Source organism: Microchirus variegatus (genome assembly GCF_963457635.1).
Source record: "Microchirus variegatus genome assembly, chromosome: 2".
Lineage (NCBI taxonomy): Eukaryota > Metazoa > Chordata > Actinopteri > Pleuronectiformes > Soleidae > Microchirus > Microchirus variegatus.
In genome coordinates, this window is record NC_139803.1 from 39,130,785 (window position 1) to 39,155,799 (window position 25,015).

The following is a 25,015-nucleotide window of genomic DNA, read 5'->3' on the forward strand; positions in this document are numbered from 1 at the left end:
TGGCCCCCTGATCTAACCCAACATAGCTGCAGTCATTTCTGTGAATGTATACTAATGTTCCGCCTTCTTCTTCTTCTCGTAGGTCATCCTGATCCTAACCAAGTATTACCACGCTGACTCCACCAAGGTGCTGGAGAGCTCTCTGTGGAGGTAGGGCCAAATGTTTTTTTGCACCACGTTTGCTCCCGTCGGACGTCTAAATGTCCCGTCTGGCCTCAGATCATCGTGCGCACACACGCCTCGCAAGCGCGAGCAGCTTTTCCCCTTTATCAGCCGAGGTCAGAGCCAGTGTTGGTTCCGCTGTTGCTCCTTCAAGGAGACACATGGGGGCGATACGCGGCGCTCGGGCGGACAAAACATCAGCAGGCGGCTACGGCGGAGTAAAGTGGGGGGACCGTAGCGTAGCGTGGCGTTGCGAGACCAGAGTGTGCATCTGTTTGAGCAGATAGTGTATCGGCAGGGCACAGTGAAGGCCGACGCGGGGCCAACACGGTGCCAGGGAACGGGGTCAAGTCGGGCTGGCAGAGTTTCTTCTATTTAGCTAATCTGCTCTTTGCCTAAACACTTTTTCCGCTGCTCTTCAACGCGAGAGCGAGCGCAGCTTCCGATTTACGCCGCGAAACAACAAGCGTGTGTCTTGTTTTCGTACGTATATTCTCACGGATTATTAATAGCCCCGCTTTATTTTTTACATCTCGCCCGCGCGCTACCTCCCGGGATGGGATGCATTGCCTGTGAGCCTGACTTTGTCATTTTTTCAAGGTGGCGGAGCGGAGTTAATTATCGTCAACATTTTTTTGTAATTAAACCACAGAGAGAAAAGGAAAAAAAAAAAAAAAAAGTCATAACAGGGTTTCGTAACACGGGCTAAAACGATCCGTCTAGAAGACGTTCGCCGAGAGCAAAACGTGTCTGATGGCGGCGCTTAATTCATGCCGTTCACCTCGCCGAGGACTCCATGACTTCAAAGCTTCAGCCTCTCATTAGCACTGACTGCTCTGTCTCCCCTGGAGGACAGATGAATGAATAATGCACATATTATTATTATTTTTTTTTTATCCTGCCCTTGTTGATGTTTTAATTGTTGCAGTCTGTGAATTATATGCTTCACGTTCACGGCCGGACACGAGACTGAAGGGAAAGCACAAGGAAACGGTTGAATTTAATCAGAATTGACTTTAAAGAAGGTGGCATTGACATTACCATGAAATTAGCAAGTTTCCATTGGGGGGCCCATATGGCCCGCTGCCTATGATGATGATGATGATGGGTCTTACACTACCGTTCAAAAGTTTGGAAATGTCCTTGTTTTTGAAGGAAAAGCTATTTTTTTTTTCAATGAATATAACATTAAAGGAATCATAAATACACTCTATACATTGTTAATGTGGTAAACGACTATTCTAGCTGCAAACGTCTGTTTTTTTATGGAATATGTACATAGGTGTATAGAGGCCCATTTCCACTGTTCTAATGGTACATTGTGTTTGCTAATGGGTGATTAGAAAACCCTTGTGCAATGATGTTAGCACAGCTGAAAACAGTTTTGCTGGTTCTTTGAAGAAAGGGCAAAATTATTATTTTGAATAAAAATCATTATTTCTAATCTTGTCAATATCTTGAATATATAAATAAATACAAGTGTGAGTTTTAATGGAAAACAAAAAAATTCTATAGGTGACCCCAAACCTTTGAACGGTAGTATATATATATACCCTCTGTACCTTTGTTGGTGCATTGACTGTCCACAATCCACTGGCCTATGGGTTTTTTGAAGTCCCGAGATCTGCGGGATCAAAGGGGGGAGGAGATGGAGGGGAAGATGAATAGTTTGCCGTCTTGCTGCTGTCAGGTGGCGTGGATCACGATGCCAGGTTTCACACATGGAGGGGGGAAAGTTAACAGCAAAGAGAAGAAGAAGAAGAAGAAAAAGATTCTCAGGGGCAACTGAACTGAGAAGCTTTTTCGATTACCTGTAGTATAGCAGTGTTTATCAGTTGGTGTCAGAGCAGAGGAAACATATAAAGCATGCAGGGCAGTGGGTCCCGAGAACCAGGATTGTGAGACATTGGTCTATAGAGTCGTGTCTTGTCGTTTTCTCTGACGTAGTCGGGCTCTTATTTCCTGTTACAGCAGCGTGAGTAGGGCTTTGAGTCGCTTGAGCTCCTTCCAGCTCTCGACTCGGATGTTAATTCCACGTCTGCAACTGTTTGTGTGTTGGATTCAGCCCAAACACACCTGCATGTGACGGTGTCATAGAGGTTGACCTCAGCTCTGGACTAATGACCCATTTTGTAGGTTTGACGGTTTATTAAAAACCCCACATTTGGTCAAGTACGTCACTCCAGTACAAACCATATACCATGTGTCCAAAGTCTAAACACCAGCTATGTTTATTTCAAAGCACGACACCGGCTCTTCCGTGCTGTCACGCGTGTATAGTTTCCAGCTTGTACCTTTTTTTAAAAATCGTAAAAAAAAACATAACCACACTTCCGTGCTATGTCTGTGTTTCCCAGCATGCTGTGTGTGTGGGGGGGGGGGGGGGGGAGAGTTTTGTCTGTCCCCAGGCTTTGGCGTCAGCGCTGGCCTCTTTTATTATCGCTGTTTGATACACCATCATGGCTGTCCCTCAGTCTGTTATGGCTGGCCCAAGGTCCGGTGCTATAACACAGCTAATGAAAAGCGAGCCAAACAAACCCCCCCCCTCCCCGACCTTCCCCCCCCCCTCGCCTCATTTGTCCTGTGAGAGGAGCTTTTCTTTGTGAAGGGAGGGCAGGGGAAGAACCTGTGGAGTACCTGAGGCTTTTCTGGGAATGGACTCATCCATGTGAAACTGCCTGTTGGCAACAGGTCATGCTTTGTTGGTGTGTTGCTCTCTGCAGTGTTCAGCCACTGGTCAATAAGCAGTGATGTACAAGAAGTACAGAAGAAAAAAAGACTTGCACTCTGGAGTATAAAGAAAATACCCTGAGCAAAACACTAGTGATGTCCAACTGTGTGTACGTGTGTGTGTGTTGTCGTTGCATATCTGTTTAAAGCTGCAGTGCACAACCTATATCGCCCCCCGGTGGATTTCTGAGTAATTACCAGAACTACAAAGGATCTTGTGTTCTATGTAGTGCTAATGACGTTAACAGCACCAACGCTAATGTGACGCAGTTTTTCGTGCTGTGGCACCAGAGTCTAGGCACTGTTTACCAGTTAGCTCCGTTAGCTCCGTTAGCGCCTTTAGCGCGCTTACACTCGAACTGTAGCGGTCTGTTTATTGAACGAAAAGAGCAGCGCTACAAATAACCAGCGTACCTGTGTACTGCGTCTGTTTTTAAAGTTTATCGTTACTTTAGAGACTCATTTTAACGAATCGGGGGTGACGTAAACATGACGTCACGCGCATCTTTTTCCGGTCAGTCGTCATGGAAACGCGCCATGCGCTAACGTTGACGCCGTTAGCGGCTGGCAGGTCATAGAACGGCTAGTCCCCACCCCTACCTACTCTCACTGTACTTATATCTGCACGTATGTACTTATATCTGCACTTATGTTCTTATATCTGTATATCTTACAGATTTAACACAGTTAGACAGTTGTTCACGGAAGGCTTGACGCATTTCCAAAATCTCATGGCAGCGAAGAAAACAGACCGTGGCGTCATTAAAAAATAATAAAAAATTGTAAAGTTCCAGTGTCTGGGTTTATTGAAACAGTACTTATGAGTAAGTCGACCCTGCACTCACACACTAATGTGTTGGCTTAACAAAGAACATTCAAGTGTCTTAATTTGCTCCCAAGGTCGCCATGGTAACCTGCGTGCAGATCTAAGGATAGGAATCCACTTCTCAAACTTTGCATTGGCACTTTTTTTTTTCGGTGCGCACAGACATATTTCGGCTCAGCCGTGACGTCAAACGGAATAGGATAATATTCTCTGCTGGAAACCTTATTTTCTCGCTAACTTCTTTATGAAGATCAAATATGGATATTGCACCTGAATAAACGGGTGCTTTTTAGATCAGACAGAGATGTAAGGATTTTCCACTGCTTTACCAAACCCGTGTTGAGGACCGAGAGAACTCATCTCACCGCTCCGTTGTTCCAAAGTCGAGCCTCGGAAATACTTGAGAATCTTTTTTTGATTCCTCCAACTGAGCGAAGTAGTAGTAGATTTTTTTTGGCAGCGAATCCTCACGTACATGTGTTTCTTATTCTCTGGTTGATGCGCGGAGGTCGGAATATCGGCGAGTCTGTGGCATCCGTTTGTGATTTTGATGGATCATATTTTTGATTCACGGTGACTTTTAATGTCAGGGAAAGAAAATCCCGTCTTTGAGGTCTTCTCGTTCCTGAAAAACGCAGGTCTCGCGCTGCCAAGAGGGATTTGTCTTACCGTCTATCGCTGGAGCAGTGTTTTTGATTTACTGTAGGTAAGATGGGTCACATTCATGTATCATGCATATTGAAAACTGAATATTTTCTATATGTTTTTTTGAGAATGTATCTATAAAGTTAAGTTAACGGCGTTGACGCATGCCGTGTTTCCATGACGACTGACTGGAAAAAGACACGTGTGACGTCATGTTTACGTGACTCCTGATTGTTAAAATGAGTCTCTAAAGTAACGCTAAACTTTAAAAAAACAAAGAAAACATAACCAGTACACAGGTACGCTGGTTATTTGTAGCGCTGCTCTTTTCGTTTAATAAACAGACACGCTAACGGCGCTAAAAGGAGCTAATGCAGCTAACAGAGCTAACTGGTAAACGGTGCCTGGACTCCTGTGTGGCGGCGCGCAAACATGACGTTACGCGCATATTTTTCTCGTCAGTCGTCATGGAAACGTGTCGTGCGTTAACGCGTTAACCTATTGCACGGCACTAGATAATGTGAGTCTCTAAAGTAACGCTAAACTTTAAAAATAAATACCCAGTACACAGGCACGCTGGTTGTTTGTAGCGCTGCTCTTTTCATTTCATAAACAGACCGCTCTAGTTCGACTGTAGGGACGCTAACGATGCTAATGCAGCTAACGGCGCTAACTTGTAAACTGTGCCTGGACTCCGGTGTGGCGCCACGTAAACATGACGTTAAGCGCATATTTTCCGGTCAGTCATCATGGAAACGTGTCATGCGTTAACACGCGTGAACCTATGCTAATGGCACTAAAGGAGCTAACAGAGCTAACTGGTAAACGGTGCCTGATCTCTCGTGCCATTAGTGCGTTACTTTAGAGACTCATTTTAACCATTGGGAGTCACGTAAACATGGCGTCACAGGCGTCAGTCATCGTGGATATGCATCACGCGCTAACGTCAACACCGTTAATACCGTTAATGCGCCCAGCACTACTATAAAGTCTTCGCTACTGCTTTTCAGGATGGACTTTCAGACATTTCTGATGAAATTCAAGTCCTCATTTTGTGTTTTAAAGCTCAAACACACACAGTAAAGGTATGGATTCTCAGTGGATAAGAGTTAGAGCTCCAAAAGAGACGTGGTGAACATGACACACAGGAGGGTCCGCACGAGTCAGGAGGATTTGTAGGAAGTGTTTGTCTTGGAAGTCAAGTTTGTTTGCTCTACAGTCGGCTGAGAAACACAGAGAGTTAAGTTGTACGGTGCCATGAGGCTTCATCGCGGCATTCCCTGAACTCACGTGACGGACATTAATATTTAAAAGTTCCGCGCTACGGCTTTTAAAAGTTGCTCAACCGATACGGCACACGTGGTCCATTTTACTCCTTCGGTAATCACACACACACACACACACACACACACACACACACACACACACACACACACGTGCACTCAGGATGCTGATTTGACAGTCGGGGAGGTCTTTATAATTCATGCCACCTTCACACATGTTTTTAAGAGACATCGGCGGCTGAAAGCCATCACAGTGGAGTTGAGTGAGGGGGGGGGGGGAGGGGGGCCTTCGCTGCCCTCTCACAGACGAGGAGACCGCCTGACAGATCATCGACACACCGCGCTTCCACAAACGCGGCTGATGTATGCACCGCATATGTTCGGCTGTCAGATATGCTAAGCTACCCAATCAACCGTGGCCGCACAACCAGTTTTGATTGATATTCATTCGCCTCCAATGCCAAATAGAAAGTGGGGGAAACTGGAACAGGGTGAAAATATTGTTTTGTGCACAAAATTAGCATTTTCTAATACATCTGGGTGCATATAATTGCGTCTGCATGTGGTTACTTCTGCCCGCTCAAGAGCCGGTGTTTACACACCGCGGAGTACGTCTTAGTCGCCGTAATTCTGCGGTGTTTGTGTTTTCATCGCGCTGAAGTGCGATCATACGCGTCTGTGGGATTCTGGTGTGTCAGCGAGACGTCGGCGGAACAGAGGCAAAGAACAGAGGGGTAGAAATCGCAGGGAGTGAATCAGAAAAAGACCTCCAGGGCTTCTGTACACTGAACAGTAGGGGGCATCACACTTCAGACTGGTTCATCAGCCCCTCCTAAATCCTCACCTCCTCCCTCTTTTTCCATCTCTCTCTCTTTTAGTCTGACCATTTTTTAAATTTTATTTCCCCCCCCCCCCCGCTCCGAACAAAGCGGCTCTTTTTAAAGCTGAAGCTCAGAGTAATCAGAGCGATGATAAGTGATCACAGAGATCGTCGAGCCTTTGATGATTCTTGTGGGGGGAAGTGGGTCATAATAACAGCAAAGCAGTAATTGATATAAGAGAAGTGGTGGCGTATTTCTCATAACAATATATATATTTTTTTATTTTTTTTAACTGGAAATGGCCGATCGTCCTCATTTAAGCAGACTTTAAAGGTGCATTATGTAATAAATCTAAATCAACTGGCCATAAAATGCTCCTAATATGTCACAGAGACTCAGGAATAATGTTCATATAACAAACTGAACTCAACAACAACAACAGTACAGACAAAATATTTGCATTAAAAAAAATATTTTTGCAGACTGCAAATCATGTTTTGGCATGTAGCGCCACCTACCGCCATCTACCAATCATTGCAGTCAGTAGAGTCTCAGCTGCCGAGTAACCACAGATTTCCAGTTATTGATATATATATATATTGATATATTTATTTGAATGTAGTAACCGTTTTTGGCCACATTCTTACATATGGCACCTTTAAGTAACCGATGATGAAAACTCATAGGCTAGCTGACTTTTTCTCCCAGAAGTTACAAAAATAAACTGCACACAAATAACACAAACTGGTGTTTTTTGTGGTTTTTTAAAATAGAAACTTAATTAATTTTATTTTTTTTTCAAAATTCGATTTTTGAAGTCAGAATCCTGGATGATTAGAATTGTGATTCCTATGTGAATCAGTTTTTTTTTCCCACCCCCTAATTCCCAACAATAAGCTGTTAAAAAAACAAATAAAATGTTACCCTGAGCACTTCCTCTTCCTCGCTGACTCTGCACTACATAGTATAGATGCAGAATTCTCTTTGTGTATCAACACGTGTATCAACAGGCGGGAACATCAACACAAATTCTGCAGCGACTCAATCAGAAGACGCAACAGGGGAAGGAGGGATTTTTTTTTGCCGCTTTCAATCTATGCATTTATTCAACAGGAAAATCCACTGTGTATCACTCGGAGGCCTCCTGTGTGTGTGATCTGCAGCTCTGTGCCGAGATGTTTAGATTCTTATCCTCGGTGCGCGGGGGGAAACACGAGGGAGGAGCCTGAGCTGCTTCACATTCAGTCTGCAGCCTTGTTGTACTGTACTCATGCATCTCATTACCCGGGAACGCAAGTAAAACAAGCAACGGTTCAGTCAGAGGTGGAATATTCACACCAGGTTACACCAGAAGCAGGTGATGTTGACTCTGATTCTTACTTTGCTATTGATACTAATTGTCACAATTTACAATTTTAAAGACATTACAGCATTAAAACAACACCATAATAATCATAAATAGGCAAACAAAATAGACAAAAAGTAAAAGAGCTCATCAAATGTAGGCTAAGTGACGTTAAAGCGGGTGTACCCTTGGTAAATGGCCGTGGGAATAATAGACAACTCCTTATATGGACATCCTGGGTGTGTGTGTTAAAGTTATGATTCATTTTATATCACATTTTTGTCCTAAAGTAGCAATAATTCTGCAGAAATCGCAAAATTAGACTGTTTTTCTCTGAGGAAAACACGGCAGTGTCGTCGGCGTATTGATTGATTCCTTATTATTATTAAAGACCTGTTCAAAAATTTAAATATCTGCAATTAAAATTCTGACTAGTATCGTATATAGTATCCATGTGTTCCTAAGATTTATTACTGATGACAAGTCAACTGACGCTTCGTAAATCGATGCTCAACGAGAAGCTAATTTAGTATTTATGTGATTTTGAAATCTGCACCCTTTTGCGTCTTTGCGCCCACTTTCGTGTAGATTTCACCGTGTGAAGTTTTTCACTCTAAGGTTCGTCCTCTACACCAGAGATGGAAAAAGTACTAAAATATTGTACTCAAGTACAAGTACCAGTACTCTGATGAAATATTACTCAAGTAGAAGTAAAAGTACTCATCTGAAAATGTACTTAAAGTAAAAGTTACTTAGTTACTTTGCGTGGGGTGTGAGGGTAGTAGAAATCATGCGCCAGTGCTGGTGCTAATCACATCATCATTCACATCGATTTGTTTTTTTACTCAATAACGGATAGGATTTATAAAGTAACTAAGTACAATACTTGAGTCAATACGTACTCAAGTAAAATACAAAATCCTGATTTTAAATTGTACTTAAAAAATTACAAAATACACACAGAAAAGTATTCAATACAGTAACGTGAGTAAATGTATTTCGTTACTTTCCACCTACACAACATATCAGCTGTGATCCACGAGTACATGAACCGATTTATTGACGGGGGGTAAAACTTCAATAAACGTCATGAGAGAAACTTTACTCATTAACCTGCACGGCTTCTCCGTTTAAGTTTGCTTCACTGTATCGAGGCTGGTTTTTATTATTATTATTTTTTAGGTTAATTGGCTGCAGGGTAGCACAGCTCACTTCCCACATAAGATGACGCCTTAATTACTTTATTTCAGAAGTGGGTGAGCGTGCACATATTATGCCACCATTACAAATGTGTTGATGATTAACCTTTCCCTGGAGTCTGGATCACATTTCCTCAAAATAAAGCAGAGAGTAGAAACATGCTTTTGGGCTTAATCAGGTCAGTGTGCTTCATTCCCATCGCTGCCTCTCCTTCTTCACCTTCATCCTCCCATCTCACAGGTGGATTCTGTCTGTTTTCGCATTTCTACCTCAGTCCAGATGAGGATCTCGGGGGGGCGGGGCAGTGGGGGGGTGGGGGGGTTGTTGTAAATACTTAATCCAGAGCATCGTCAACCAAACTGCAGCACCTCATCGCTCCCCTCATGCATATTTCACAGCCTGCGATGGAGGGAGAAAGAGAGAGAGAGTGATAGGGAGGGAGGCTGCACCCAAGAGAGCTCTGCTTGCTGCCTGAGAAGGCAGGAAGTGCAGTGTGCTCTCCAAACACAAGTGGACCGATATGGAACCAGACAACAGGCCTCCAGGGTTCTGCCAGAGTTCTCGTTGGAACGTTTACAAAAGCAACGAGGATGGTTTGTTTTTAGCAAAGATGAGTAAAAATGTACAATTTATGAGTCCGTTTATTGGCATAAATTGTAGTTTGGCCTTGGTATAAGCATTTTATTTGTACTTTAAGCAAGGGTCTTGCTTCACAGAGGCGGCCATCTTGCAACCCGCCGTGTTTCTACGGGAGCCCGAATGGGCAAACAAACCCAGAGAGTGCGATTTGCCTTTTTGAAGCGGAAGCTTGTCGTCCCTTTTCACTACTTTTTTTTGAAAAACCTTGTTGCGTTTCCACTGAAATAACCCGAGGACAGAAAGAAGAAGAACCTACTCATGACTATAAGTATCATTTTAAGTTCCCTGAGTAAATAAGTTCCTGGTAATGTCATCTTTTTGGTTTGTGAAAGCTAGCGGAGCTCCCTGAGGTCTTTGGGAAAAGAGAGGATTGAGTGTAGCTCGTCCTCTATTTGCCGCAATCCACAGTTTCACCATTAGATGTCACTATTTCTTACACACTGGACTTTTAATCCTAGTTAATAAAGACAAAACCTTTATGATAATTCATAACAAACAATGTTGACCTTATTCTTGTGGTGCCTGTGAGGGCACGCAAATGTTGTTAATATTTACATGATGAAAAGATGAACAAGAGCACTGTGCTTTTAACATTTTCACCATGACTCATTTTGAGGTCACTTTATTAGCCTCAGAATAGTTTTCCCTAATTTAAATGCATTCGTTTGCCTTAAGTTATGAAGTGAATCCATAAAACAGTTGATTTGCAAAGCAGACTATAAGATAGACATCAAGAGGTTTTTTTTCCATGTTCTTGAATTTACATTAATGCCGGTATGCAGTTTATAGCAACCAAAATGGTCGACAAAACAGGATTATGAGGTATCGGTTTACACGTCGACGGCCAGAACCAGTGATGAGCCAGACATGGAAATTTTGCTCACTGTCCAACAACATCACTGTTGCCAATATTAATGTGAGTCGGACGGAGACGTGCGAGGAACTCGGCTCAAGATCTGATTAGACCTGAAATGAACTGGAAAAGGAGACGACATGTGCCAGCATGTGATTATATATGTGTATGTGTATATATGTGTATATGTATAATATGTGTATATATGTATATATATATGAATGTGTGTGTATACATATATGCATGTGTGTATATATATATATGTGTGTTTATATGTATATATGTATGAATGTGTGTGTATATATATATGCATGTGTGTGTTTATATGTATATATGCATGTGTGTATATATGTATATATATGCATGTGTGTATATATATATGTGTGTGTTTATATGTACATATGTATGAATGTGTGTGTGTATATATGCATGTGTGTATATATATATATGTATATATGCATGTGTGTACATATGTATATATATGCATGTGTGTATATATATGTGTATATATGTATATACTTATATAAACACATTCATATATACGTGTATATGTGTGTGTGTGTATGTGTGGGTGGGTGTATATATATGTATATATATGCATGTGTGTATATATACAGCATGTGTTTATGTGTATATATGTATATAAACATATGTGTGTGTGTATATATATACATAATACATATCTATATACTGTATATATATCTATATATAGACATGCGTATGTCCATATATACACAGATAGTATATATACATGATGACATGGTGACATTCAGTGTATGTGTGTGTATATATATATATACATAATACATATCTATATGCTGTATATATCTATATATAGACATACATATGTCCATATATACACATATAAACACACATTATATGATAACATGATGACATTCAGTGTATGTGTGTATATATATATATGTATATATATATACATAATGCATATCTATATACTGCATATATATCTTTATCTTTATATAGACATACATATGTCTATATATAGATATATATACACACATATTATTCAGTGTACGTGTGTGTGTGGCTGTATACAGAGCACAATCTGCTGTATAACACACATCCAGGTGTGTTTCAGTCACAGCTCCATGTACGAACGGAAGCCAGATCGTTTTCACACAGCCAGCTTCACAGGCCCCGTGTGCTCGCTGCCATCTGGAAGACGTTTTTTACCCACTTCCTCAAACATTGTTCCTGTGAGCAGGAACACAACTCCACAACTGCTGCACACAGCTGGAGGAGGAGAGAATGAGTAGAGGGAAAGAGTGAGAGTGAAGGAGAGGAATGATGGTGAGAGATTGAGTGTTCCTTCCTAGATTTGCTTCTGTCTAAACTATGAAAGTATCCCCCCAGGAAACAATCGTTGGCAGGGATTTCAGACCTGGAGAGGTTGTCTTACTATCTAAATCTGTCCACACGCGTATTATCACACAGCATTCTTACTGAGGACACACATAGACACTCACTTTCACCCAATTTTAACCCTAAAATCAGGTCTTAAACCCCTAAAAAAGGCCTTTAGATGTGTCCTCCTTTCACTTTTCTGCGTCATCTTTCTCTTTATCCCAATTCCACGGCTTCACTATTCCCCACAAGGTCACTGTGACCTCTGGATCACACGCTGCAGAACAAAGATGCTGCAGGGAAATATAAACAAACTTATTACCTCAATAGTTGCGTGTGTTGTGTTTTCCGTGCGTCATAAATGCGCAGAGATTTGCATAAAGTATTGAAGAAAACAATCAATAAAAACAGTAGTTTTTGGGCGACTTTTTACTGTAGATTTTTTTTTTTGGCCAAGATGAATTTCTATTATATCATGAAAGGAGAAGATGTCAGAAAGCGAGAAAAATTAAGAGTCGGACAGATAAAAATAATCAGAGTCAAAAAATAGCCTGGTTGAAAACAGGACAGGAAAAGGTTCATTTTATCATCTTGTGGCCATTGTGGGTATTGCAGCAGCAGAGTCGTAGAGACAGAGTCAGGTAATGAAAAGAATTGAATGTGTGAAATGAGAGAAAAGGAAGTGTTTCATTATAGGAAAGAACAAGGAGTCCGAGATGAAGGACAGATATAAAGTGCAGAAATTGGGGTTTTTAACACGGTGTGAAATGTTAATTGCCCTTTAGAACAACTTTTCATATTCCTAAGATAAGACACTGGGAAATTTGTCTCGTCACGTCCCCTCTACGTGGAGCCATTAAGTGATGCCAAATTGTCAATTTCCGTGTGTTTTTATTTGTATTTTTCTGGACCGCTCTCTGATTTCTTTAATGCCACACACTTAAAAATTTTGCCCGCGGAAAAACTTTTCCGCCTCAATTAAACGGGAAATCCGGGGGGATTGTGGGTAGCCAAAGTTTCCTGGCTCCTTCGATGAAAACGTGTGTGGGTTTTTTTTTTAGGGTTTAGCGCGTGGTGAGGATGTTACACACACTTTAAAACACACACATGTGCAGCCCATACTGTGTGTTTGCATGTGCAGAGGAAACGAAAGGGAACGCGAGACTGATCCTCTTGTTGGTAACTGTAGCACGTTTCCTCTTTACCTGACAAGGAATACACACACACACACATTCTTGTACTTGCTGTATTCTGAGGACCAGCATTTCCAGTTTATAAATCAACACAATTACAAATATCTACTTCATGAATGACATCTACAAAGAACTACTGGTTGCAGTACCATAAAATGTCTGCAGGTGGAGCCCCAGAGCAAAAAGGGCTGGAAAACTTTTTTGATTTATTTTTTAACATTTACAAAAACGTCATACTATACTATGTCGACCAAAATTAAATTAATAATTTGACACAAATTTTTTTATCCAAAATTTGACAAAAACGTCATACTATACTATGTCGACCAAAATTAAAAAAATAATTTGACACAAATTTTTTTATCCAAAATTTGACAAAAACGTCATTTTATACTATGTCGTCCAAGATTTGAAAAAAAAATTTTTACCCAAAATGTTTGGTCCAAAATTTGAAAAAAAAAAATTGGTCCAAAGTTTGAAAAAAAAATTTGGTTCAAAATTTGAAAAAAAAAAAATTGGTCCAAAATGTGAAAAAAAAAAATTTGGGTCAAAATTTGAAAAAAAAATTATGGTCCAAAATTTGAGAAAAAGTCGTCCAAAATTAAAATATTTGACAAATTGAGTATAGCATGTTATAGCAACCTAAGGAAGTGATTTCAATGAAAACAAAGTGAGGACTGGCCAAAATGTCCTCACTCCGTAAAAATGACCTCCCTTTGTTGGTTTAAAACCCTCACTGGTCCTCAGTATGCTGCAAGTACAAGAACACACACACACACACACAGAAACCCAGCAGCATACAAGATCATCATTCTTTGGTTTGATATACTGCCAAAACAACACTGTGTGTGTGTGTGTGTGTGTACTTGAGAAAGTGGCCGGCTGTTTGTTGAAGTCTAATAAAAGCAGCCGATGTGTTTGATCGTATATACAGCTCTCCAGCTCGGCAGCATCATGACTCAGCAGTTTTGACCGTCGAGGTTTTTCCCCCCAGAGGCTCCGCTCAGGTCTGAGAGCATAAACAGCTTCAATTACAGTCAGAGTTAAGGACGCTATCGAAAGTTCGAGATCGTGAAAAATATCTTGGTTTTGCGGCCAAGAGGCCGAATTTGACCTTCTTACCAAAATATCGGCGGCAAAATTAGCTGCGGAGAACTTCGTCTTTTTGTCACTGTGGAGCTGAACTGTGTAGTTTTTGAGGTTTGTGTTTGTTTGTGTGTTTGTTAGCAACATAAAAGTTGGGGACGGATTTGGATGAAAGTTTCAGGACCAGGAAAAAGTGCTTACGTTTTGGGCGTGATCTATAATGCTATCGCTATTTTTATCGCTTTTTTTCTGGGGGGGCTACGATGCCTTGGCAGAGGTCTGCGTTCTCCGAGTGCTTTTCTAGTTTACTGCTGTGATAACGCATGCTTGTGTGTGCTAACGCTGCAGGTTACTGCCCACAGCTCCCTCTGCTGGACGACTTTATATTTACTTCCGATAGCCCCAAAAAGCTTCTAACGCTGCATTCAAACTAGACTTGTGCGACAAGTTTACATACAAAGTCAACGTGATGGGCGCTCCATTGCACACTGTCGCTCAAGTTGTATTATTTCATCTTTGGCAAAGATTCGCTCAGACGCGTTGGCCAATTAGCGTTGAGATTTTCGGATGATCATGTTCATAACCGAGGTCGAAACGTCTAATTTTTGTGTGTGGGCACTCGGAGATCTACGACACAAGATGCTACATGCAGCTCTATCTCCTATGGTAACGTCCGCAGAGAAGAAATCGCCAATGTGTCTGGACCGCACCCAACCATGCTTTCGAACAACGAGCAGCTAATTTGGCGACTTGCTAGCTCGTATCGAGGCCAGCCCAGGATTTCCTTAAGTCATGGACGCGAAAAATCACATGTGTTAGCTGTATATTTTGAACAGAAATTTATTTTTAAGGAAAGTATAATAGTCAATTACTTTGAATTTAAATGTTCATATAACAAACTGAACTCACCAACAACAACAGTACAGCCCAAATATTTGCATTAAAAAAAATCTTTTGCAGACTGCAAATCATGTTTATGTTTTGAAATCATGTTTTGGCTTCATGTGGCGCCACCTACCGCCGTCTACCAATCACTGCAGTCAGTAGAGTGTCAGCTGCCGAGCAACCACGGGTTGCCAGTTACGTCAGAAAACGAAACCTAAAAGACCTCGGTATTTTGAATTTGAATGTAGTAACCGTTTTTGGCCACATTCTTACATATGGCGCCTTTAAGACTTTACTTGAAGCATTGAGGACTTAATAATAAACAAGTTGCTCATCTTTCGTACTAAAGAATGCTTTAGACGAGCTCCACCTGCCATTAAAGGCTGTCCATGCTTAAAAAAGACTTTTACTTTTGGCAACAGTGGACTTCCCAAATGACCCTTTTCAACCTCGCAGCTCAATTAAGTTTCACCTAGCGCTGAAGGACGTGCGCTGCTAAAGAGAGAAGCTAAGGGTTTGTCTGAAGCTCCTCTGTTCTCGGACGCTAATGGAGTTTGTCAGTGAACAGGAGGCTCATTGATCGTCACACTGTGCCAGGAACACCAATCCACCCTGATGCTGAATGTCACTTTTGGGCAGATTACATCGACTTAAAAGTCATTTCCTTCCTGCAGCTGTGGACCCACCCAAAAATGGAGTGGACGCAGCTTTTGTCCTCAGTTGGACGTGAGACATTAGAGACAACCTCCTCAATTGACGTCTAAATCACTAATCGGCGCTGATTTTTATATTTTTTCTCCCTGTTTCGGAGTCTCCAAAGTGGAGGGTGAATTTTGAGCGTCCAATTAACAATGAGCTATGAAGATCAGGTAACCCAGGGACTTAAACCGGCAACCTACCGGTTCTAACCCATGGGTCCCTTTCCACTTGGATATGGGCGGCACACTAATCGGCACTAAAAAGCTAATTTATTTACAGCCAGAGCTGTTTCTTGCTATATGCGGACTATGCGGCTGCATAGGGCCCCACAGCCACCAGGGGGCCCCCCAAACTGCAAGTTCGGACTCATATTTTATTATATTTTTGAGAATTAAAAGTATTGGATGCATTCATTATGCATATATTTGCAAAGCATGTAAGTGTTTGCGGGGTAGTCAGAAAAAGTCAGGAATCTCTACCTCGAGTTTGAAAAAAATAAGGGGCCCCCAAATAGTATCTCGCATAGGGCCCCCAAACAGCTAGAAACGGCCCTGTTTACAGCCTCTGCCACAACACGAACGCTGCTCGTCACAGGAGTTCGAACTAATTTCATGTTATAGCAGCGCGAGTAGAGCTTTGATTCCCTTGATTTCATTTCATAATTTTTTTGTGTGTGTGAAGTGAACACACTGGTACAATCAGACCTAATTAAAAAAAAAAACAATTTTTAAGAGTGTGTATGAATAAAGGGTGTGTACACCAAATCTGATCTCATGTGGCGAGGTGTGAACAGTCCGATTTAATGCTCTTCACGTGTGATCAGATCACCGATGACGACGCTAATAGCAGGTTTAAACGGGGGTCTTTAACACACACACACACACACTGTCTGAACAGACCTGGCAGCTTCAGTCGCTCCATCAACGCAAAACACTTAAGTGGCCACAGAGAGTCTCTTCATAAAATCTTATTGCTGCTTTATTTATGAGCGCGCCGCCGTCAGAACAACGAGCCTTTTTGTTCGATAGCACGCGCCGCGGATAATTACCATAAAACAACGGCCATTATGGGCGTTAATGACCTCGTTAAGACGGCGCGCGGCGGGACCATCGTCGGATGAGCCGACGAGGGCGAAGTCAGAGGAGAGTTTTCATGTTTGTCTTAGGTTTTACGGTCTTTTATAAGCAGGCGGAGGCAGAGAGGTCACGTTTTTTCTGCCTCAAAAGTGGGGTGAAGTGAGGTGATGGGATGGGTCATAGGAAGGGAAGTAAAGAGACTAAATCCACACGTGTAACATCTTTTAGGGAATTGATGATGACAAGACACTAAGAAGAAGAAGTCTTAGGAGTGGGTGGATTTTTTTGTTTGTTTGTTTCAGTGTTCAGTGTTTTTAGGTTTGAGCAGACGAAAAATGTCGTCATCTCGTCCCGAGTATGAATAATTGAAGGTCACATTTCCAGAAATCAAAGGGAAAAACAATGAACCACCGACAAAGAGCAGAGACGACGAGGGGAAACTCGGCTTCCTCTAAAATGTCATCAGATATGAGCTGTGTTGTATTTGCGTTTCAATACTAAACGTGCGCTCGACCGCGATTAGAAAAAAACGTCACTAGTTTGTTAAGAATTAGCTTTAACTGTGGCACGAAATAGGTTTAATTCACAGCGGTGAGCTCGACCGTGGTCGGACAAATGCGGCAAAATCGCCACTTCCAGGGAAGCTCGGCTTCTCTGGGAGTCGATTCAAAACCAGTTTTTTATTGACAGCGTTGCAGAGCGAAGTCTGTAGACAAATAGCTGGTTGTTGCGTATTATTTCGGTGATATAGAGCCCGTTGTCGTTTGTACACATACACTGTAAATAAAAGCACTAGCATAGCATTTCAGTTTTACATAATTATCGCGTTTTCTTGTATAATAACAGGTCGTGAAATGAGCTTCAGCTGTTTCAAAGACGAGCAACTTCCACTGATCCACACGTACGGACGTATTTTGTTGGTTTACCCCCCGACGCTATTGCTGCTGCTCTATAACTGCTCTAATGTGGAAATACTTCCCTAGTTTAGTCGCACAGCTGCAGCATTAACATATGCAAAAAAAAAAAAAAGTCTAAATCGATCCTGACAAAGTGATTCTGTGAACCAGCAGAATTTTGTCTTATTGTCCCCGGGTACAGAGCTGCAGACTCCATCTTTGTGTGTTTATCTTCCCGACCGAGTGATTGATCCTCACACAGTCTTTTAACTGCAAGTCGATTTTTGGATTCCAGCCTCTTTTTTTCGCTCCCCCCGTCCAAGTTAAGTTGAACAATCAGCTGTTTAAAAAGAGCGATATCGCCCTTTTTCTTGAACTATATCTTATAATTCTCATGTTCAACGCGATAGAAAATGTGTATTTTTTTTTGCCTGTGCCAGGCTTGTGCTTTGCTGAGTTAGACAAGGACTATGTGGTGTTTTTTTTAGGAGATTTAGTAGAGTCCAGGTCAGAGACATGGAGCAGTGTTTGTTCCAGTGAGCTGACCAACAAAGTGCTTTCAGGACTTTCAAAAAAAAAAGCATCATTACGAAAATGCCAGCCAACCCTTTTTCCCCCGGTGCCAGAGAGGTGGCATTTTGGTGAGAAACTGGGGGCGGCAGGAGTCCAACAGCACCGGCCTCCACACACACACACACACACACACACACACACACACACACACACACACACACACCATGAATCCAGCTGATGTATGTGAGAGTCAGGACAGGAGAGAGAGAGGAGGCGAGAGCGAGCACATCTGAGGATGGAGAGCTTAGCTAATCTGGCAAGAGAAGAACAGTGACATGTCCCACACAGGGAACAAGCCAGCGGCTGATGGAAGATAGGTGTGTGTGTGTGGGGGGGGGTGGCCTGTCTCACTGCTGCCCCCCCCCCCCCCCCCCCCCCTCAGCTGGCTGCAGGCTTCCTTATCAGGATCCAGTTTAAAAACCACAGGAGAGAGTGAAAGAGAGCAATCAGTGACAACACATTTGCTAACAGTTGTCGTCAAATCACAAAGACGTTTTGTCATGTTTTAGTCTGCGTTCCACCTAATCCTGTGATTATTCCAGACAGTGCGAGACTACACACTAATAATCTGAAAAGATTTTTTACGAGAGCGTTAAGCTGTCGTTCGGCTTCCAGGAAGATGAAGACGGCTGATTTATATCAAATAACAAAAAAAACACCCTTTTTTTGTGTGTTGGAAAATGTAGTTTCTTATCTAAACCGTGACTTTTACCCGAAAATCAGAAGGACAGATTATCTTGTTTGTGTCCAAACGACATAATTCATCACATTCTTCTTCTCTCATAGTGTCCTCTGTGACTTGGCAGTAACTTCAAAATGCCTAAGTGCTTCTGGTTTGTATATTTTTGTGGACTAAAAAGTGGATTTTTAAGTTTAATTTCTCCCACAAAAGATCAGATATCTGAATGTCTCACTCACTGTTTACCGCTCATGAAGGACAGCAAATCCAACTGTCCGTGTCCACAATGGACATGTGACCAGATCATCGCAGAGAAAAAAACGCAGATTAACGAGATTATAAATGACAAATCTATGAGAAAATAAAGTTACGGAATTACGAGATTAAAGTGGCAAATCTACGAGAAAATAAAGTCGCAAATTTACGAGATTAAAGTAGCAAATCTACGAAAATAAAGTCGCAGATTTACGAGATTAAAAGTGGAAAATCTACGAGAAAATAGTCGTTGCTGATTTACGAGATTAAATTAGCAAATCTACGAGAAAATAGTTGCAGATTTACGAGATTAAAGTGGCAAATGTATGCGAAAATAATTCACGAGATTAAAGTGGAAAATCTACAAGAAAGATTTTCGTGAAATACTTTTTAAAATACATGTGTAACATAATTTTATAATTTGTAATAATTAATTTGTCATATTTGCTTCATATCTCATGGTTTACCCCGTTCAGAACAATATTAGCGGATACAAAAATGTACACGTTTTGCTCTTTTCACACTTTATATTGTGAAATAGGCTGCAATAGTTTGCTGTATTTTAAAAGATAAATAAATACAAAGTTTGGCAAACACACACAGGAGCAGAGAATGACAGAGAACCATATCACAGAGAGCACGAGCATGAAAAAAAGCTCAAATACAGACAGAGTTCATGAAAAGACCTGGAGGCAAAAACACTGCTGTAGTTCTGCTGTGGTGTGTTATTTATTTTTTTATTTTTTTATTTTTTTTCGGTTAATTCAAATAAGAATATGCTGGTTGGCCGCGACCTACAGAATTAAAGGTGCATTACGAATGCGCTGCATTATTTTAATGGCTCCGCTTTATTATTCATGAAATTCACTTTTTTTTTGTTTTTAAAGGTAGGGGAAGGTATGTGTGTGTGTGTGTGTGTGTGGGGGGGGGGGGGGTTGTTATTTCTACATTATGCTGACTGCAGCAGCTTCCGGGAAAAAGCCTCTTTAACACAGAACTTTATCAAACTTGATTTGTCACAATATTATGCGTATTATACATCATCGTTTTTGTTGTCATCGCGTTGTCGTGTTGTTGTTTTTGTGTTATGCTGCACTTTGGGATCGCGTTCATTCATATTCATCTTTCGTGGGGCCTGAGCAAATAAATAGATAAATAAATAAAACCCTCATACGCGGCGCTCTAAATGTATAATAAAGCCACAACGCCATCCATTTATTCATAAGTGACACTGACGAGGCCGAAGACGACTTCGTAAACACGACGAAACGCGGCGGGAAAACCCGGCAAAACTTCTATCGGACGCATCTGCGTCAAAGAGCTTTGATGGTGGCGTATGAAAAAGGGCAGCGCGGTCAGAGACGCTGACCCTCTCGCATGTTCACGCACCGCTGGAGTCAAACTCTAATCACACAGTGACTCCATTCCCTCCTCCTCCTCCTCGTATCTCTGTAGCCGAGGTGGTGCCTCGCCGTCGCCGTCGCCATGACGACCTGCTGCAAAAGAAGAAGAAGAAAAAAGCATCATCAGCATCAGCAGCAGCAGCAGCAGCAGCGGCATCCAGCGTGTAATACATTCATTTAAATACCATCAGCTGAGTAAATACAGAAACCCGGGTGAATCAAAATTGTATCTGACAGGAGATTTAATTACGTCCGACTGCTCGGCCGTCATCATCGTCGTGATGATGTGGGCGTGTTTTATTTTTTTTCTCCCTCGAGCCGTTCAGAGAAACTCATTCACTTCCTCTCCGCGGACGCCGCCAAATTAAAGCGCGCGACTGCGATTCACGATCCAGGGGAATGACGGCGATGACTTAACAAGATTTCATCCTGCAAGCTTAATCCTGACTTAATCAAGCTGGAGCTTCTTAGCAGCTTTTTCCTATTGGGAGAATTTAATGTTTTTTTTTTTTAATTAATGCTGCATCTGGCACATCTTTTTTTTTTTTCACGTACTGCAAAGAATATCCACCATAATAACTCATTTAAAAGTAGAAAGCTGAGCACGGTTGTACCTTTACCTGCTTGGATCCTTGTATTTAGCTCCAAGAGATGAGGTGATGTTCTTGTAGATGTTCTTCACAATGGTTTTCCTCTGCATTATCGCTGCAATAACTCCTTAATTATGGAATACTAAATAGGTTATGTGGCCAACTGAAAACCTTTGGGTTTGTGGACAAATCAAAACATCTCCACAAGAATTGCACCTTTGTTTTTTTACCAGTAAACAAACAGAAGACAAAGTGTTCTGCCTGTTTACCGGAAGATGTTTTAAACTGGCTAACCCTAACCTTACTCTAACCCTAACTTGTTTATTCTTTTGTAAGAATTCTAGCATTATTTTATTTAAAGCGGACCTAGACCGGAAGTTCCAATTGAGCCGCTGTTTTTTGGTGAGTATCTGCGTCATTACCTTGTTTACGAAGCCCTGAAGTTTTGAAACAAACAGTTCAGCCACTGCTGAGAACGCTGTGTTTTATTGTAATCTCGGGATGAGCGAGATCTCTGAAAAAACCCGGTCCGGTTATGTAAACATCAGTTCTCCTGAACTGCTCCGGGCACTAGTCCGGGCACATCCTGTCAGAAGAAGAATAACGTCCGTTGTGGAGGTGTTTCACGAGCGACAGTGTCTTCTGTGGCGGGGAGTCGTGAAGAAGCTATTTTTAAACACTGTTAAAACAATGTTTTGATAATGAGTAGCAGTGCATCCACCGTTCCAGAGGGGGGAGCTGTGTCTTCTGAGAGCTGGTGTGTGCTGATTATGTCGCTTCCTGGTACTGGCCAATCACAAGACTCTGTCTTCTGGGTGTGAGATTTCAGTCTGAAATATCGCGGCTGAGGAGAGCTTCAGTAATGAGAGATTTCTAACGGCTCGTTTACAGCAACTAGGAGGTTTTTGTCCATAAAAACAAGTTAATGTATGTAAGTAGACCTCCATAACTCACATATGTGCAACAGGACCACTCTATGGGAGCTTTAAAACATCCCCCAAACTGCCTTGAAATAGTTTTGACAGGAAGTTGTCCGTTTGTCTTTGTCTCTTTCCACGTGGATTTAAAAGTTGCGGTGCGATGTGGCCCCAGTGTCTCCCGGCTCTAATATTAAATTGAATATGAATAATAATTGTTACAGGAGAGACATGAACCGCCATCGCTCTCACCTCTGCGTTCATAGCAACTCTCAGCCTCTTCATCTCCATACGCCGGCTGCATTAGCGCAAAAAAGAAAAGACTAATTCAGCTCTGAATGAAAAAAAAAAAAAAACCTCCCCGCCTTCATAAAACATTCAAGTCCGCTGACTAATTTGATGCGAGAGAGGCTTTTTTTTTCCCGCCAAGAAAGAAACGGCACATCAGAGATACTTGTGCTGATTGAGAGCCGTTTGGAGAACTTTTTCATTCATCCGGTAAACCTCACTCGCCAGAGTCAAATTAAATATGTAAAACCAGAAAGAGAATTCAGTAAAATATCTTGTCTTATCATGAAGACATTTAAATAAAATTTAAACGTCTTAAGTTGGGGGTTTTTAACCCTTTAACACTGAGCGTTTCGCTTATTTTGCATCACTGTAATTACGCAACGTTTTGTGCTATCGGAAAAATGGCAACAGTTTCTGAAAGCGGAGAAGTGTTCACATCAAATCCAACATTTGGTTATTACGGTAATTTCACTCGCGCTGTTTCAGGAAGCCGGCGAATCAGCGTCTTTATCGCCAGAGAGGAGAACGTGGGAAGAAGACCTCTACATAGTTTCCACATAGTGTTTTTCTAAATTAACTTTTGTTGTTTTTCTTCATTTTAAGTTGTTAAAACAGTATTTTAATATGCAGTAAATTGTAAATAACTGCCAGATATTAGATGTTGTTATTACTCTAGTCCAGGGGTGTCAAACTCTTTTTCACTGAGGGCCACATCAGCATAATGGGAACTGTCATACAGAATAAATGTAACTAAATGTAACCAAATATAATGTAAACTAAAGGTAGCTACGCCGTAACATATTGCTAAATAACTTTATGTATTTATTACTTATTCAAGTTACAAATATGATGCGTTATAGATGTAACACGGTCCGCGATGGTGATGCCGTCACTTTGCGGGTAACGCAATCGCCGTGCATTGTGGGAAATGTAGTATAAAGCAGCATAGACCTATTTTAACACAGATTTTTAAGACAAATTAACCACTCGCGGGACCACATAAAATGACGTGGCGGACCACATCTGGCCCCCGGGCCTTAGGTTTGACACACGTGCTCTAGTCCTTTTATGGTTAAAATAAGCAATGAAAAAGTGGAGATTTTGAGGGTTTGGTGTGGGGTTAGGGTCACGGATTTTAGGGTTTTGGTAAGGTTATTAGTTAGGGTAAGGGTAACCCTAACCCTTACCCTAACCCTAGGGTAAAGTAAAAATCTTGAAATACCCAAGGTTACTACAGTCAAATAAAGTGATCTTGTCCCACGATACCGATAATATCACGATACAGCGATTCTGCGATAATCCATATATCGCAAGACAATAATATCGCGATACATCACCATACATAAAATCCCGATAGTCTATTGTGTTGAACGTGGACGGACCATCTCATAACGTAGGGGTTGACGCTATATCATCCTAAATCGATATTTTTGACCCACCCCTACACAATATATAGTAAAGACAATCGGAACAAACAATTATGTGAGTTACACTTTGAGAAAAAAACCACTTCATAGTTTGTCGTTCAGACATCGCTGTGAGTCCGGGATGTTCCTCGGAGCGGAGCTCGAGCTTCCGGCGTCTAATCAGGCGACTGACGGAGCGGATTCACTCGAGCAGCAGCAGCAGCAGGGGTTTGAGGGCACCTCCACGTAATGAGCACTCTGCATTAGAGGAGAGGGGCCAGGTGTGTGTGCGCGTGTGTGTGTGTGTGTGTGTGTGTGTGTGTGTGTGTGTGTGTGTGTGTGTGTGTGTGTGTGTGATGCATGCACGGCGAAATCAGTATCTGCTGATGAGCTGAACGCTGCCTCGCTGCAAAGAACGGTAAAAAATATGAGTTTTGAGGGTCTGTCTCCCCAATTTGCAGTTTGCAGCATCTACACCTACGTATTTAAAATGCATAAACTCAATATTGAAGCTCCGACGTGTAACTTCTGTCACTAAAACACTGCTTTCATCCTCGGATTTACTCCACGACCTAGAGGACGGTTTTTGTTTTGTTTCAGGATCTCGCCTCGCTCGTGTTTCAGAGGACGTGGGTTAACGTCTTTGCCTAAAGTTCACCGCTGTCTCGCTTTACTATAGCGCAGCAATTACGCCTCCGTCCTCCCTCCGCAGACATAAAAAGAAAACACTTCTTCTTTACTGAGAAACATGGAGGAAGTCGCATGGAACTGCATTTTGTGGAGTCTTTTGACGATGTTTGAATGTAAAGGACATTCATTTATGATCCAAAGTTGCACACTACAGCTTTAAATCAATGGAAACAAGTCGTCAGAAGAGAAGTTTAAGTGCTCTATGTATCTTAGAGAGAAATTGTCTTAATGTCTTAATAGCTATAAAGCTAATTCCTTTGATTGTCCTTGTGTAAGATCTCAAAAACTTCATACCATATTCCCCGTTTTCCTGTTTCGGGTTGTGGAATACTTGGTCCGACGGCCTGAAATCAAGGTTAATGCATCACCTCTCAGGGGGAAGTACAGAGGGAGGACAGCTTGCTCACTTCTCAGTGGATGGGAGCCACTCGACGGTTTGATCGTCGTCTGTCACGGAGAGGCTCGCAATCGGAGGAACTTAAAGATTTACATCGAAAGCACTCATCT

The 25,015-nt window shown here is 41.8% G+C and overlaps 1 protein-coding gene across 1 annotated transcript in view; it reads left to right on the top strand.

The window, feature by feature from the left end:
* Window positions 1-25,015, top strand: part of sorcs2 (sortilin-related VPS10 domain containing receptor 2) — a gene marked incomplete at both ends in the record, with an annotated part of 329,447 nt that overhangs the window by 108,310 nt on the left and 196,122 nt on the right. Inside the window, one exon of the mRNA XM_083910412.1 lies at window positions 83-150. Within this exon, the coding sequence (XP_083766538.1) occupies window positions 83-150 (68 nt within the window). The remainder of the gene's footprint in view (window positions 1-82; window positions 151-25,015) is intronic.